At 35.1% G+C, this 18,880-nt stretch overlaps 1 protein-coding gene across 6 annotated transcripts in view; it reads right to left on the minus strand.

The window, feature by feature from the left end:
- Positions 1-1,411: 1,411 nt before the first annotated feature.
- ETV1 (ETS variant transcription factor 1) overlaps positions 1,412-18,880 on the minus strand; it is an 87,579-nt gene continuing 70,110 nt past the window's right edge. For 5 of the 6 annotated variants that reach the window (XM_036894496.2, XM_036894495.2, XM_036894494.2 and 2 more), the window contains 4 exons: positions 17,590-17,658; positions 14,557-14,726; positions 9,402-9,503; positions 1,412-4,268 (listed from right to left, as the gene is read on the minus strand). In XM_036894496.2, coding sequence (XP_036750391.2) covers positions 4,047-4,268; positions 9,402-9,503; positions 14,557-14,726; positions 17,590-17,658 — 563 coding nt within the window. In that variant the 3' untranslated portion in view covers positions 1,412-4,046. The remainder of the gene's footprint in view (positions 4,269-9,401; positions 9,504-14,556; positions 14,727-17,589; positions 17,659-18,880) is intronic. The other variant, XM_036894497.2, reaches the window with a different exon arrangement.

Genomic DNA, 18,880 nt, shown 5'->3' on the forward strand with positions numbered 1-18,880 from the left:
CATTTATTTTTAAATCTTAGTTTTTCTCTTTTTAGATACCAAGTATGAAACATTTAGATGGCCTTCTTCTCTGTAATATTTTTTTCATTATAAGCTCTGCAAAAGCTGCCTGATAGACAAAGTCCCTCATTTAGGAAACTCCTATCATCTGGCCAAATGTTACAAGACTGGGCAATAATTTTCCTTTTCATATAAATTTGACTCATATTTTTAGAGGTCTTTTTTCTTTTTGGTAACATAGTCTATATATTATTCTTAGCTAATAAGTTAAGAATCACTTGCAGATGCTAAGATCCCATGTAACAACTCATACTAGCACCAAAAGAAATTTTTAAAAATACAATCTATTTTAGACAACAGAGTTAACTGTACTACTACTCTGTAATTATCACATCTATTTTTTTCTCTCATTACATGTTTACATTATGTTACATGAGGGGAAATTGAATAATCTAAAAACTTGATCCAATTACCAAATGCTTTAGTGAAATAGATGAACTTTAATATAGAATGCTTTGCAAGTACCATTAAAGCATAGTAAAATGAGTCTATCTCAATGGTAAACAAAAATGTTCTTCAGTCATTTCTAAGTAGCTCCATCAATTAACTTTTCTGCCCATAGGTAAGATAATTGGGTATTTTTACCACACAATGTCCTCACCTGTGTGGTAGGCTGTATAACCACCCCACACCCCCCACTGCTCCCAGACCCATATCCTGATCCCAGGAACCTGCAAATGATACTATGATACTTCATCTCACAAAAGGGTCTTCAAAGATGTATAAAGACCTTAAAATGAGATTAACCTGGGTTATGTAGGCAGACCCTACATGTAATCACGTGTCTTTATGAGAGGTAGGTAGGGGAAGATCTGACTGCAGTAGAGGAGAAAGGTACATGACCACAGAAGCAGAGACTGGAGTGAGAAAGCAGAGCCACAAGCCAGGAATCCCAGCAGCCTCTAATGGGGAAGAAACTAGAACGGGGTTCTCCCTTGGAGGCTTCAGCAGGAACAAGCCCTACAGACACCTGGAATTTAGGCCCTTTAGACACATTTTAGACTTCTAATCTCTAGAACTGTAGAAGAATAAATTTGTGCTACTTTAAGCTCTTGCATGTATAATTTGTTACAGCATCTACAGGAAACTAATACAATCTGTAAAAAGGAGGTTCAGTTAAATGTCTCCAAGATCCTTCTACTTGGGAAGGATGCAGATTTGAAAAAATTTTTTTGCATTATCAGCTTTGTGGACTTTTATTTTTAAGCATTTTTACAAGCATAACTTAAGGAAAATTATTTTTCTTTAGTTATTTGGGATACAATGTTCTTTGTTTTAATTAGTATGTTAGGTAATTAGTATGTTGTAATCAGATGTCATCATCAAGAGGCAGCAAACGTTAAGGGTGGTGTTTCTTTTAATCTCTTTAATCCAGTTCAAAGAAAATGTTTTATAATTAATTTACTTCTATGTTTGAGTAGCCAATTCAATTAGAAATTCAAAACACAAGAATCTTGCAGAAATCAGCTGCCAGATTTATTAATCTATCTGAAAATAAAAACACAGCCAAACAAAAAGTAGAACAAAAACAGAATTTAAAAAAAAAAACACTTTAGATACATTTCCCAGGACTTTTTTAATGCAATGTTTTGAATGCTTCTTATTGGGAATATCCTTAATGTTGGTCATTTATTTCATTCAGTGGGTACTACCTTCAACTGCAAACTATACAGTTTGTCCTTAAATATTACATAATTAATCTGGTCTTCCTTTGATCCCTTAAGATAACCCAAAGCCCATTTTTTCCCCCACTGGCAAACTAGAACTAGAATTTTAATAAGGAAAATGAGAAAAAAAAATCCTCAATTAATTTTCATTTAGATCATATTTTAAAGACCCACTTTCAATTTCCTCTTCAATTTTACCAAATATTCCCATTCTCTTTCCCATAAAACTTTAGCTGAATATTTTAAAATCTGTTTTTATTCTAAGTGCTGTAAATGACCATATGAGCATAGTGGGGAAAGAAGTTCTGACTTTTAAGGCATACTTATTAGCCCGTAATGGGCCTAATGATATAATGTATATGTGGAACAATCATTGAAATCATTGAAATATGTGGAAACAGGTTACATACATACGCTGAAATTAGAATATTTTTGTTGGTTTCATAGGATTAAATGTGAATAGTATTGATTATGTTATGTGGGTTTCCCAATAACTGTTCAATTTAGAGACATTAGCTGTTAAGTGTCATGTTGGAAAATGGGTGGCCAGGAGATCATCTTTCAATAATATTTCCTGTAATCACTATGAAATGCTTTTATAGGTTGATTTTGGCCTTGTGTTTAGGATTTTTTTTTTAACATTTGCTACAGACTCTTTAAAAAATGTTGTTCCTCTGGGATACTGATGGATTGAACAAAATTCACGTTCCGTGCTTCCATCATTTAGCAAGCTACTCAGAGACAACAAACACCATTTACCTTTTTCAAGGTGAATGGAACAACATATCCTGCTTTCTATATGTTCTCCAAATGCAAACAAAAACAAAACAAAAACCTTTGAAATGAAATTTTAAATCATCTTTCAAATAGTCCAATCACATTTACATGAGTGTCCAAAGCAAGATGATGGATAAAATCAGTGCCAGCACTATGTCACACAGCAACTTCCTCTTATTCTTTGACAGTCTGTAAATAATTTTCCATCTCACCAAAAGTTACAAAAGTTTCCACAGTTTCCCTTAGGAAGCTGAAGCTTACTCTTCATTTGTCAGTGTGCATAAAAGCTGCTTATAGCAGAGCAGAGCGTAAGCTATTTTTTAAGCAATAAATGGTTCGAGTCATCTACTTTGTCTTGAAATGCTATCTGTAGTTAACTGCATTGCTTATAAATGGTGATAGTAAATTCAGCATGAAAGAGAATATTACAGAAAAGACAGCGGCAGAAGCATTAGCATTATCTAATATTTATATATGTTATCAACATAACACAGCAGTAAAAGGTTTAAATGCATATCAATGGGTACCATGTCTAAAAATTACTATAGTACCTATTTAGTGTATTGGATATTTTCCTTATGGAGTGCTTGCTGTATCTAGAACAGCATAATACGTGATTTAGTACAGTTAATTCTTACTGATTAAATAATGTTTTTTAGTACTGAAGGAAGTGAAAGGAGACAGATATTTTTTGCTTCATTGTGATCCCAGATTTAACATTTAAATGAAGATCTCAAAGGACCATGACATATCATTATTTAACTGAAATGGGCTTCAAAATATTTAAATGACAGTATGAATTGTATCTAAACAGCAAGGTGGCACCAGATACACATAACGCTACTGGCCTGTGACTCAATTTGGAGCCAGAATCCAAAACTGTGCCCCTCATTTACAGTAATAGTGATTACTCAACTTCAGACAGAACTGCCCATTTTATGGTTATCCTCTGTGAGTCATATAAAGCAAAACAAAACAAAAAACAGCAAATGCAATCTCTAAATACCTTTTTACAGGAGGTGCAAAAACAGTCATTTCTAACAATTAAACTGTCATTTACAGTAGTTTTTTTTTACACCTTGCAGAGACTCAGAAATGACAGGGGAAAATGCCCAAGGCATATAGTCTCCAAGTGGATATTTACATGATGTGAATTAACTGTACCATAGATAACCAGAAAAAATGAACATTTCCTTATGTAGTTATGAAATCAAATAAACATGATATAGTTTCATCATACTTAAAACCTGTAGGACCCTACCCCAAGCCTAAGTAAAAAGTAATCCCCAAATCCCCCCACCCATTCATTCATTATCTTCCTGTTACACAGATTAATGTTTAGATTACGCCCACCCACCCTCAAATAAAGTGCACAGTCCATACAGACCATAGAATAATGCAACAGGAAAAGCCCCTTTCTGTGTATTATTATTTAAAAATAAAATACAAACAACAAAAATCAAAGACTGCAGAGAATTCAGAGATTCTCTGCATCTTGCAAAAAGGAAAAAGCGAGAAGGTCTTGCTTGGCTGTCACTTGTGTTAATACACATAACCTTCATTGTAGGGGTGGGGGTTGCAGCAGCCCCCTTCCGGCATGTAGGCCATGCTCTCGTCAAAGTGAGACAGAGGCACCGTGTCCTCTTCATTGATGTGACGCTCCATGTCTGTCTTCAGCAGTGGGCGCTGATTATCTGGAAAGGCCATGGAGAAGAGGGCTTCTGGATCACACACAAATTTGTAGACATATCTCTCTCCAGCCACCTGGTGAAAACATGAAGGAGAAAACCCCATCCTTCAAATCACTCTGTTGTATACTTGAAACCGGTATAATATTGTGTATCAACTATACTTCAATTAAAAAAAAAGAAAAGAAAACCCATCTTTATGTAGGATGCTGGACGTTGACTAGACTTAAACTTGTGGTGATCATTTCACAATAAATACGAATATTGAATCATTATGTTGTATACTTGAAACAAATATGTTATACATCAATTTTACCTACATTAAAACAAAACAAAACGTCTTTACCTTCCCCATGTGGAGAGGGACAGGGAGAGAAAAGAACAAAAATATGGTTCAATATATCAGAAAAGATGGATAACGGAAGAAAAAGCAACCAAGTATTAGCAGATATATATAAAAGCCAAAAAAAAAAAAAAAAGTCCTTCCTTTGTGGAATAAGCTACAGCTCAATTGAGGGAAATGCAAAGTGTTCACCTTGAGTCATGATTACATTCACTCCAGGTATAGTTAGAAAGCTTAGTAGTTTGCTTGTTTTAATATAAAGGTAAATTTACACTGTTATTAGGGGAAAAATCAATGATTTCATGTAGGCATCTCACCTCAAAATTTTTTCTTTTTTAAAAGGGAATATCCTTGTAAAATAACTGAAAGTTTAAGGTGCAGCATTTCCATCTTAATATTGTATTTCTGAAACTGTAAAAAAACTAAACTTACAAACCTTTAAAGAAAAATGTATTGTGTTCCTAATAAGACTAGACTAGTTATTCCATGATTCACAGGGTGAACTGGTTCTTTCTTTATTTTTTTTTTAAATGCTGTGTTGTCTCATCTAAAAAAAAAAGGAAAGATACATAGCCTTATTTAAATGAAAGATGGATAAAGAGAAGGACAGCATTATCCTGTGTACATCACTTTTAAAAATGAAGGCAAGATGCATTAGACAGAAGTTAAGGATGTGTGTAAGTTAAGGATGTGTGTAAAGTGTCAAATTGAAGTAAGAGGTGTAAAGAAGTGATAGGAATTTAAAATACACAATGCAGAGGGAGGAAATGAGAAAAGGAAATGTGACAGCTGCCTGAAATAAAGGAGAAGCAGCCTAATTTGTAGGGAATGACAAGTCTCAAACTTAAATTTTGAAGAGTAATGTTTCTCTAGGAAATTCTAAACAACCGAGTGAAACAAATATGCACCTCTTTTCCCCCACCACCATGAACACAGAACGCTGAGATTCTCAAAAGGCTCAGGGTGGGAAGGTGGGGATGAACATAGTTCTTTGTAGTAACTTTTGGTGTGTACATACAGGTCAGTAATTTTTAGAAAGGTGAAAATTACTCAACACCTCTGGGTTCCTGTGTAACACAAAGGCACTGCTAGTTGCGTTGTGATGTGGGAGAATGGTTGAGTTCAAGGTTTAGGAACTATCCATACATGTTTAGGAAAAAAAAAACCAAAACCACTGCTAAAGAGTGCTGCTGTTCTGGACTCCGATTTAGAACCTTCTTTTGCAAAGGATTTTTTTTACCATGTAAGAGGAACCAATTTAGAGAATCCAAATGATCTGAATATGCTTATTTGAAAACAGTCCATACTTAGTTTTTATGAATTTGGACATGTTTCTTTAACCATCCTCAATTCTCACTTTTTGTGAAATGGAGACAGGACTGTGCCTTGGAAAGCCTGCTGTTAGACTGAGATTGCAGTCTCTACTATGGTACATGAGAAACAGAGGAGCCCAGGATAAACATATTCTCACTCCAGTCAGTCCTTTATAATAAGGAAATCAAATTCATTAAGATGAAATGGTGAAATGACCATAATTATAAAAATAGGCGATATCAGAAACAAAGCTAAGACATTAAATCCTAGTTTTCATGACATTAAATCCTAGTTTTCCTTTTGCCTTTGTTCAAAGCAGTTTGAGAAAGAGAAAATACATGGCCTGCGTATCTCAGAGTGTTTAATATTCTGCTTTGTTTTCTTTGGGGATGCAGAGAAAGAACCATTTGTTTTAGGCTACTGGAGCTTTTTTGTCTAACCTGTTGCTATTGGTTGTAATCTGAAATAATTTGATAAATCCTTGTAGGAAATTAAGATGTATAACATACAAACAAGATTCTAAAGTCTCTTATTTAAAAACTCTGTCTTAACTCTGCTTCCTTCTATTTTCCTTCTCTGCTTCCATTTTTCTTCTGAATAAACATTTTTAGGGCTACTAGTATATATTAGACTATGTTAAATGCGACAGAGTTTAGAACAAGGGCTGATAACCAACCAAAGGAAATAAAGTCTTCCATTATTAGCAACACAATTACACTTACAATATGCAAAGTGATACACATTAACTATACCCAAATTGCAATGCTGAGGTACACAAAACATGAATTTTGTAGGAGAGATGAATCAGAATTAAACAAGGAGGTTGTCTTTTGAACTGTGCTTTGAAAGACTAGATATTTAAGTTATGTGCCAGCTTAAAATTTCAGAAGTATTACAGGGATATGGGAGGACAATTTAAAATTACAGATTAAACCAAAATAAATAATCATCTTTCATTATATTATGCAGAGATAATCACTGTTAAAATATTTTTTTATACTTTTCTAAGTAGTTCTAGATTTTGAAATAGAAATACACACATGTACTATTTCTAAGGCATAATAAGCATTACTTCACTGTTTCTTGTTCATAACTACTGAAATAATCAGGTTTTTAAAAAAATGTTTGGATCCACTTGGTTATTATTCTTTTCTAATCTTTCCACTTAATTTCCTTTTACATATCCCACATACACACATAAGTTCAAGTTTATAAATAGGTGTAGTCTTAGAGACATTTTCCCTCATACACTGAACTATGTAATATTACAGCACAGTTTGTTGTTTTTCTTTAGACAACTGCATAATTTCCCTCTGAATGATTACTAGAATTTACTTAGCCATTAGAATGATACACATGTTAAAAGGAAAAGATGAGAAAGCGAGACATTCTGGAAAGAGAGAACAGTATGAGTGAAGCAATGAGGGAGTGGCAGTTGTGTCAGAGAGTAGCAGGTAGAACGGCTGGCTCCACACCTGTGAGGAAGAAGAGTAAATACGCATGTCCACCAAACTTGTAAAAAACCTTGATTGTCGTGTGGATTACAAGTAGACTTCAACTTTTGCATGTTTCACCATTAAATGGCCTACCTTTACTTACATTATACAGATACACCCAAAAAGTCTGTCATATACAGTATTTTGCTACCTTATATATAGTAGCTGACAAACAAATAGCTGCAAATAGTTGGCAATTGCAGCCTTAAAGGGAAAAACTGTGAGGAGTAATATTTTTATCTGAATTTCAATACCTATGCCATTATTTGATTATTTGATAGCCTCTTGTTTTGTATAAAAGGTAAACTAATGAGATATGTGGTAACTGGATATATAAACAGAAATAGGGAAGTGGGAGTACTAGTAATAATTAAGTTTGAACACCTTTGAAAATAGTTAAGACCAGGCATGACATCCTTGCCTTACTCAGTCAAACAGTGTGTCTAAAAGCTGAGGTGTGATTAGACATAATACTTTCCTTGAATGCTCCTTTTAATGAGGAACTTAATGGTCAAGACACACAGGCCAAACGTGTAGGCTTATACTGGCTTCAGGGTACGGGATACACTCAGAGCTACCACCTGTTGATGACTTCTACTGTGCAGGTACAGTGAAAGTTAAGTATCTCAAGTACATTTTCATTTAGCAATCACAACAATTTTATGAGGTAAGAATAAACCATTTTGAAGAATTTGCTCAAAAAGGCGATTCAGTGAAAGCTGTCATGCAAACCCAAATCATGACAGCATCTCCTTTTTTGGCTGTGCAATGCTTCCCAGGGGACTGCTGGGCACCTACTGTGCCAGCCCACTAGATGTGCCAGAATTAGGAAGGTGGTGAGGAAAATGATGCCTTTGAAAAGACGTAGCTGCCGATGTGGGTGGTGGATGAGAGAAAGGGAAGAATTAAAAATGACTTGAGGGTTGAGATGGAGAAGACAGGAGGAGGAGATAGGAAAACACCTGTACATTTTGAAAGTGAGATTGAGGCAATGAGGAAGACATTGAGAATCTAATTCACTCTTATCTATTCAGGATTTTGGAAGTACTAACTTCTGAGCTGGCAAACGCCAGAGCACTGATTCCCTTTGGCCTAGAAAACTAAACGACGCTGTTCCCCTCTGTTCTAGTTAAGTTTCACACAGTTGGTCTAGTTTTTCTTGGCATAACTGTGGACACATAAAAATACACCATGGTCATCGTATCTGGCTATGTTCGTGCCCCCACAAATGAACAAAGGATGCATAATAAGACCATAACAGTCACAATGGACAAATCGAAAACATAGTTCACCGTCAAGACAATTAAACTGAACAGGCAGGCAAAGCTGAAGAACGCAGTAACACATATCCAAATGTTTTCTTTTTATTTATTCACTTATTCGTTACCATCTTCAAAAATTTTCCATGTTGTTCTAAGTGTAATTCATTTGCTTTATCACATTCTTTTTTAAAAAGCTACTTTCAAATTATTAAGGGAAACTCATTTGAATAAAAAATATGTAACTTCATTCTACCAACAAAATAAGATCAAATATTTATTTTTAGTAAATGGTTTAGGATGCTAAGCTGTCAGGTAATGAAACCAGGCAAGGTATCAGGCAAGAAAAAATATATTTTACAGAATGAGAACAATAAATACTCTAAATGTTTTCAGAATCAGAACAAGGAGGAGAAAAGTAAGAATTCAGTTAGTACTGGAATCTATCAACAAAAGCACTTGAGAAGTATGTAATTGTGGAGAATGTAGCAGAATATCCACAATTTCTGGGAATATAAACATGCAATACTAGTACTACAACAACCTGTTTTACCAAACGTAGTGAAGTGCAAACTTCCAGAATGTCTACTTCCCATATGACAGTATTACACATTTGTCTATAATGCCCAGAAATTTATAAACAGAAGGGTTTGTGATACCAAAACCAAGACATAAACATATGTTAGAGTGAGTGAAAACCTTGCTTCAGCAATGCAATGATATGTGGCTGTTAGAGTACAGCATACAGATTACTGTGCAACATTTCAATGAATTTTAATGCTGTATTAGCTGCCCACCTTTTGCATGATTCCTTTCTCATAATAATAGCGAAGGGAACGGCTAAGTTTATCATAGTTCATAGCTGGCCTGTTCTTCTGAATGCCCCAACGCCGGGCCACCTGCCACCGAAACAGAATTACATTGTAGTGTTAAGTATTAACTTATCAGCATATTTCACAAGTCAATTAATTAATTCATAACTTCCAAACCCTCCAAAACACATCCAAATCAAAGACATAAGTAAAGAAGCAAAAGCTAACATGATCTAAATTTCCTGTGTCCTGGTTTGCTTTTTAAGTCAGGCATGCAGTGATCATTCTGAAATATCATAAGAGAATTCTTTGTCACTATTGTTTTGGATACAAAATTAAATGGAAATAAGGGACTGTTTACAATGAGAACAAACAGGCTACAGTTCCCCAACATGAGGTAAATTTCCCATTGTGAGATACACTGTTTTTTCCTTCTTAGTTTTTCAGATAAAAACTACAGCTCAAGAAAGAGCAGCTTAGTGATCTCGTTGTACAGGTGTTTTTTGAAGTTATGGTAAACCAAAGAAAAAAGCTGTCCTGCTTGATACTAAATAAATGGGTGAACAAGTAGCACAGTGTGTACAGTAGATGAAACAGTATATAAATTCATAAGCTGAACAGCAAATAATTTTGTTGCCTGAAGCAGCATCAGAATAAAATCTAGTACCGTAGCCAATACTACACTTGGAAATTAAGCATTCATTTAAAGACAGTAATTGGATGCTAAAAATAAAAAAGGAAATAGAAAAGGTCATCCTGTATATGATTCCACGAACAAAAATCTCTAAAGCAAAATGTCCACCTCATGTGAAACATCTCAGAGATATTATAAGGTGGCTTTGGAGGAGCAAATCATCTGGCTAAGAGGGAGTTCTTCAACAAAGCTTTAAGAAAACCTCCTCCCTCAAAACAGGTGTGCCTCCCCCTCACCACCATCCTGGGCTAGTGAAGCACTCTACAGAACAGCATAGCCTGCCTTTGCCACCCCAGCTATAGTCATGTGCTCATTAATTTCCACTTTTTATTCATCTGAGCAGAAATCGCAGCTGCCATGCATACCTAGGCAACCCCAAGAGAGCATTATCTAATAGGGTTAGTGTTTTTCTCCATGTCTATGAAATTCCAAGTTGTTGCTATGTTACATATACTAAAATAGAATGCTTTGCAGAGATCATTCTGTCTCTCCTACTTTATTAGCAGTATCCTTTCTCCAGGGTTTATTTTTTTCTTTTAAAATACTGATCCTTGCTATTTCCTCTCTGTTAATTTGTATCCCCTGAATGAAGATACTACGTAATTTAGTCACGTGCATCAGTATACACTTTTGAGAGCAGAGACTGTGATATAGCAAGGGCATGACTTCAAGCAGTCAGAGCAGTGAGTACAGCTTAATTTTTCAAAAACAAACTTCATTTTAATGTAAATATTCTCAGCTATAGTAAAATGGGAGGGTGGCAATAAGAAATAAAAGCAATAATTTCTAAATAAAGTGTCTTTAAAAACCTAACAATGGACACCAGTCAATCTTTAACAGACATGTAAACCTGGAAGGGACATGAAAATAAATTATTAGCATCTCCTTCCATTAAACAATAATTTCTGAATACTTATTCATTTATAAGTGATTCTTTTCTAGAACCTCACCAGGAAGGACCTAGAAAGCAAAATGCTTGCAACAACAAACTTTAAGACAATACAGTGTAAGTCTCTGGAGAGAGAAAGATGATTTTTTTTAATACCATAAGCAGAGTTTGACTTTTATGATACTGGCTAACTCTTAGCACTGTATTAGCAGACATTTTAAAACAATAAAATTTATTCTTAGAGCTGTTCCAATCTCACATTCATCATAAAGCTGAAGGAAATGGGGCATACCAGTATGCCTATAAGATGCAGACAAGCTATGCAAGACAAAAAAGTCCTAGAAATCTGCTGCTGTACAGTACTATGCCTATAGTTAACCATACTGTATTGTACACTTCAAAATTTGAGAGGGTAGATTAAATGTTAAGTGTTGTTACCACAACTAAAACAGAAGACTGAAACCTAAGATTAACAGATACACAGAAACAATTTCCAGGATATGTTGGACCACCCACTAACTAAGAAAGTCCATTCAGCTCTCACACATGAACACCCATCACCACTGCCCCCAGCACCATCAAGGCCGAGGCAGCATGGTGAACACAGAGTGCAGGGGGTGGTGGCGAAGCTTCCAGTGACCTCCTCCTGATCCTCCAAATGAAAACTTGGGCTCTAGGCAAGGAGACTGAAATGATGATGCATGTATCCTCACTTCATCAAATGAATTCAATAAGAAAATGTAAAAGTCCAAGAACTCCGTTTATTTTTTAAAAATCATGCTTGAATATGCAACAGTAAATCTGGAAACCCACCATCAGGGGGCCTGGCTACTGGACTCCTTGGTAACTCTTCCAGCACAACATGTCTGAATATTATCAAAAGACTTCTGAGCCCTACAGATGTTTTCCTATGTTAATAATTATTCACTGGAACAATTCCCTAGGATCCATGAATAATTTTTGACATTTCATTATCTCAAATATCTCAAAAAAGACATTATGTGCTTGCTAAAGCTATGCAAACATACAGAGCAGATGATCAGCACAAGACAGTAGTCTCACTCACTATCATTTCAAACAGCAAGATAAAATAGAAAGAAAGAACACACACAGGTAATTACAATGGTGGTTTCAGGGCCACCTTTCATGAGCTGTGCTGGTAGATGTCCAGTCTATATGACACATAGATCCCAAAAGAGCTACTGTATCGTGGAAAGAAGAGGATGACTGTGAGCTAGAGGCTAAATAAGTTTTGCGAACACTCCAAAGAAGAAATTTAAAAACCAACAGCATATTGATAGCCTGATAGAAGCAAATGCAACAGTGAGCAATGAAGCCATCAGATACAGGGTGTTTCATATTGAAACACAGCATTCAGGAGATATTTAGGGCTTACAAACAATTGCCATTGAGTTAGCTAATATTTAAAAATGGTCTACTAACTTTGAATTACCCATTATTTACTTTAAGAGTCTACTATATAAGAGGTGTCTAAATGTTGGTGTGTCATACAAAACAGATGTAATTGTATTTCTTCCTTACATTTAAGAAATCACAGAAACTTAGAATCTGCTGGAAATTGATGGTCATCTTGGTCCTGTGGTCTCCTTTTTATTCAAACTTACCTCAGTGAAACTACAGTTGCTTTGTAAAGGACATGATCACTTGCATAAGAATCTTTACTCCTCTGAGTGTATCAATCAATAGTCATAACAAAATGTAGTAATCTTCCCTATTTTAATAGCTCTATGACAAATCTTTAAATTCTGCTTCTGCTTACTTTATTTTAATCACAGGTGGAGGGAAATAACTGTTTGATAGGAATTTCTGTTGAACATACTGACTTCTTGCATGAACCAACTCTCGTAGTGATTAACATCTTTCATAGGTGAAGAGCACACATTCCATCAAGCTAAAGGGCTTTCAAATTAAGTATTTCTCAGCTCAATTTCTTAGTGCTTCACATTTTTGCAGATCTTTCACTTATATCATTTAAGTACATCTACATAAAAACAAATTTCCTTTGACTGTCAAATTAAGCTTCAGACACACTGCAATATTCTAACACCCAAACATTTAGCCCAGGGTAGATAATGGACACTTCCAAATTCTGATACTGAGCCCTGTGTTTGTGTGTGTGTATGTCTGTTCAGTTTTAGCCAAGGGGGATGTAAGCTAACCCTTTAGTGCTACTAGTATACTGATAGAACCTGGAGTAGGTTTAATTGTGCTAACCTGCTCCTCTTATGTCACACTTCTTCTAATACATATTTGAATCAGATAATCTTTTAAATCTTAATAAGTAATATGACCTTACCTTCTGGATATCAAATTAGGGCATGTTATCTGATTATGGTTGAATGATTGGATATATGGTTTCATAAGGCAAGAAATTTAAGATGTATAAGGCTACTAGCCTAGCTGGTAAATGTTCAGAATGTTCAGTCTATATGAAATTAATCACTTTGGATTCAAAATAGCTGGATCTCTTACTGAAATTTTCAATCTTTCTGAGATGTCTGGATCCTATAGCCACTATGATCAGATATGGGTATGTTAGCTAACTGTCTTCCACTGCTTTCTTGACTAATGTCAACAAAAGTCAATTCTAACAGTAGCAGAGAAAACATCTTTAAGAAGACACAAACATTTTATATGAAAGTCACCTCTCCATAGAGGTCCAAAATGGTACTGGTGAGTTATGTTGTAATAATAATAGTAGCCTTAAGCCTAAAGCTATTCCTGGGAATAATAACAACTGAACTGAGAAGTTCTTCAGGGAAGTGTTCCATTTGTATGTATGTGGGGTTAGGGATGGGGGCAAAAGAGTTGAACAGTTAGGTGGAAATGTGTCCCATTTATTCATGTTATCTCTATCCAGAGTCCCCTCATTTTGGTAATTTCTTAGGTATTATGGTGACATTTTAAACTTTATCCCTACCTTCCAATGGAGTGTACACAGCCCAGCAGACTAGAACAGATGTTATCAACAGTCAAAACGAACAGTGTTCCTACCAAGCCTATGACTCCTAAGAAGTACTTGAGGAGTGGGCATTTTCCAGTGTGGCTCTTGCATGCCTTTATATGCCACAGCTGATTCTCCACCCCCCAACCTCCTGCATATGACTTTGGGCTTTCAATGTTCCTCTCAAACCCCTTGACAGGATCAAGTGTGTCCAAATAACTGCTAATTCACAAGGACAATTCCTCCATACCCAAAACTAGTTGAACTTTGGCAGGCATACCCTCTCTTCCTCAAAGACCATCAAACATCCCCAACCCTCATGCATTCTTGAAAAAAGGCTTATGCCAAATGATGCTCTGGTTGATTTCTTTCAACATCCGTTCTGTAGGATGATGTTCATCTGGAACAAGTATGCAACACATTCCTTTCTTATTATAAGTGTACACTTTTTTTGCCCACCTTCTGGTTCAGGTTTTCCTAAAGCTTTAAAATCGAAAAAAAAAATGTTTTTGGCATATTAATCAAATTTATGTTTCCTAATATTATAACATATCTGATTTCCCCAACAAAAAAAAGACCCTACTAAACCCACCTCTTCAGGTTCAATCAGTTTAAATTCCATACCCCGCCCAGTCCAGGCAATGAAATGCGAGTTTGAAGGGTCATCCAGAAGAGCCACCAGAAACTGCCAGAGCTGAAGGGACCCCCGCCGCTGGTATGTGGGTCCTTCCCGATACATTCCTGGCTCTTGTTTGATGTCCCCTAAATTTAAAAAAAATTAAGTTTCTATTGTTAGCAACATTATGTTATTTACCTAAAATTTACTTTAAACCAACCGCTAAAATGGTAAAACAACAACCACATTATGGATTTCTAAATAATATGTTATCGTTGGATAGGGTTTAAAATAGCTAAAGTTTTGAATGAACCAAGAATTTGTACAGAGAAAACAACCTATAAGAATCAAAATATATGCACACAGGAGCAGAAGAAATCCACATATATCACTCATTTATAAAAATTTTATATAGCTATCTTTTTTCCATTCATTTCTTTAAAAACTATAGCATCTAATCACACTTCTTTGCTTTTTATTGTTAATGCCATTACTTATGGCTCTGAACAACACCGAAGAGGGAATAATCAATTTTAAGCTCTGGGCATTTTATTTGTACACATTAAATTCTGCAAATAACCATCTGTACATACCTCATTGACTACACATGAAAAACTATTGCAAATTTTAATGCAAAAATTTCAAGATGAATAGCATTTTAAACTCTAAATAATCTGTACTTCAGGTAAATTGGGAAAAGCTCATGGGTAACTCAAGGCATACTGAATTATCATTATGCCATCTTCCCTCCACACCTTCATAATGGCATTACCACTTTCTCAACTGATAGTAAATGAAAATTCTCCAATTTTTCTTCCTTTCTTGTTTGCACTTCACTCATTTAAATTTAGCTTGCTATTCTTTTTCTAAAAGTCAAATTTAAAAATGTGTGTGCACCTGTGCTTTCTGTGAATGCATGATTTTAAGCAAGAAAGGTTTATTTGTATGACATTTATTTGTTATTCATATATGGTATAAAAAACTACTTAATAAATTACCACAATGAAGACATTATGGTGTAAATTTGATCAGTTATCTTGATTTTCCCCAAAAACAAAATAAAACAAAAACCCCAAACTCAGTTTCATTACTACTGATTGTTTGCATTTGTCTCCATCCAACCATTTCAAAAATATGTGGAATTGGTCGCGTTAGGATTGATTGTCTAGGGCCCTACAGGCGTATCATTTTAATGCATTAATTTCTCTTCACGACTAAAGAAATAATTCAGAGCGAATATATTCAACCTGATCTATTCATACTAAGTGTGAATTATAAAAGACCAAATCACATGCTTTTAAAAACTTTCCTTTGGTCAGAAGACAGAAATGCAACTCTTAAACTAATTGCAGAAAGAACAACACTTTAAAAATTAAACAGAAATAAAATTACCCATTCAATAGCTGCTAAAAATCATTATGGTGTTTTGGTCTAAGTTAGCTAATATAAAAGTGTCTCTTCATATTGATTTCAGCAACAGTTTTATTTATCTCAGTTTTTCTTTCTGAGATTTACAAATTTTTTCATGTGGGTAACTGAACAATTATGCATAAAGAGTGAAACACTGTCACATTTAATAATTTCTAGATTGATTTCACCTATAAATATGACTGTTCATACTGGTCTAGTGCAATGAAATATTAATTCTTTGTTTTTCTTCCTTCTTGTTGTCTATTTCTCACAAAAGGAAAGACTAATATTATCTTCCAAAATGGTTTTCTTAGTATAAAATTGAGTATTTAAAAGTCAAAGGGAATAATCAAGACAGTTAGATTACCTAAACATTAGTGTGACTTTGGCTTGTTAAGTGACATCATAATCCCATCTATATTTTTGACCTATTTTTCTTCCTTATAAGCCCACACTGATGACCAAGATTTCTTAAAATATTAAGCTAAGAATGAAAAGAAGTGATGATGGTGATTCCAAGAAGGAAAGGCTTCATGCTTTGTCTCAAGAGAAAAAGCTGTATTTTCAGAATTGTCATACTCTGCTTACGGTGCTAAATAACACAGACCACACCACACAAACTCAAACCTTAGACTAACACCTAGTCTTGAATAAGGCCAGAGAAGTGACCCCTATTGGAGTTTAACCTGTGACCTTCAGTGAATTTAGCAATTTAAAGGGAGGTTATAAAGAAACAGACCTTCCTAAGACTTATCCCTCCAGAGAGGTGTAAGAGCAGCAAAAGCCTCAGGAACAGAGCAGGCCACTAGTTAGAGATTGAGAAGCAATCTGAGCATGCACTCTGCTGTTTAAATAATGACAATTAAAAACTTCTGAGAGCTACCAAGTCGTTACAGCCGTGAACCCCAAAGTTTGAGCAATCAGCTAATCAGAGGGCCCCTGCTCGTTTCCTGTTAAACAATCAAGCAGGAAATACGAAGACCACGCTGAAGAACCACTACATCAATTCACTGTTCACTTTTTACCCAAGCTTCCTCGGAGATGCCAGCTTCTGCCACCCTTGTCAAGAAAAGAAGATTCTAATTTGACACCCATTTCTAATACTTGGGACCTTTACACTGTAACACTGTAAAAGGTAATGCTTTCCTACCTTTACTTTAAGCAATTACAAAGTAATGTCACATTAGTAATGAACATCTTAGGAAAAAAAAAAAAAGGACTAACAGTCACCAACGGAATGGGGCAGCTATGCTGTTCCTGAGTTCCATAATACAGCTTTTCATGAACAATAAAAGGAAAGAGGCTACATTAGTCATCTGTACGTCCTCAGCAGCAAGCTTTCTGTTCTGCTCCGTTAATTATGGGATCAGCTTTCAAGTCTCAAACAACAAGTTGCATGTGCTTAGAGAGCAAGGGAAAGGCACTGAAGGGAAGAGAGAATTTGTAAGAGGTAAAGTTTAGTTCTAGACGAGTGCATCATAAATGATGTGCATCTTTAAGTAGGGATGTTGACTGTTTTCAGGAAAGGCAGGAGAGGAGAGGGTGATCTCTCCATTCCCTCTTACAAAAACAGAAGCTTGAAGCACAGTGCAAACCTACCATCGAATTTCTCTGGGACAACACAGGTGTCATCATAAAACTGCCTGGGCCCCTTTTCAAACATACAGCCTGTGGGGGGAAATGGGATATATTTATTCATGATAGAAATGAAGCTCATAAACAATTTAGAATATAATGATTGGCACAAAATTTAGAGTAGAAAAGGATTCTGCTACTTTCCAACTGTGTGACCTTAGACACATTACTTAATCTCTCTGCCTCAGTTTCCTCATCTATAAAATGGGAGTGATAATAAACCATTTACCATATAAAGCTGTTATGAGGATTAAATTACTTAATACATGCAAGTTTAGAATAGTGCTTAGCACATAGCACACAGTGATATATGAGAGCTAGCTATTTATATTATTACTAACCTAAGCATAGAGCTCATGTAAACACTGGCAAACCTAGGATTTGTAACATATCATCTCCTTTTCCATTTTATTCCAAGTTTCATTACTCAATGAGATAAGAGGAACATCAAAGTGAATTACTCATTTACCTTGCATTATTACCCTAACAAATTGAAACAAATCTTATTTACCCCATTACTTCTTTGGATAAATACTTAACCAGGCCAACCTTCTCATGTTTTTATCTTAAATAGTGAAAGTAGTTAAAAAATTTTTTTAACTTTCCTTTTTTGCTCTAAGTCCACAGGAAAAAAAAATGCAAAATAAATTAACAGCTTTTCACAATCATTTTCTTCCCCAAATATCCTTAACTGTGGACCTTCATTTAATAGTTGTTGTCTTTAATCAACAGGAAGAAACTTCACATAGTTTATTCACAGTTTAGTTCTCAAACATACTGGTCTCTATGGTGGGAGCATAACATTAACAACAGCAGCAACAACAATTACATTGTATTTGTGAAAATTTTTTTTCAAATATTTTGGATTTACCACCTCATTACAGAATCCCTTAAACATGGAGATTTACTTCTTTAATATCATTTATACAAAACAACCAATATTAGATCTAACCTAGAAAAATGCATGTTAAGTCAGCTTACTGAAGTCACACAGAGTGTTTATATCAAGAACCTTGCACCTATTTCCAGAAATACTCTCATGGGGATTAAATCCAGATATAATCAGTTTTATTCATTACTTATAACAGGTATCAAAGTCCATTAGATCAAAGCTTTCCCACCCTGGTCACCATTAACCCATCCACAATAAAAACTCTTTCTCTAGGCCTTGTATGTGAAATTCTATTCTTAACAATTGCTTGTCCAAAGATTTAAAATCCAAGGTATTTAAAGGTGAATATATTTAATCTACTGT

Source organism: Manis pentadactyla, chromosome 7 (genome assembly GCF_030020395.1).
Source record: "Manis pentadactyla isolate mManPen7 chromosome 7, mManPen7.hap1, whole genome shotgun sequence".
Taxonomy (NCBI): domain Eukaryota; kingdom Metazoa; phylum Chordata; class Mammalia; order Pholidota; family Manidae; genus Manis; species Manis pentadactyla.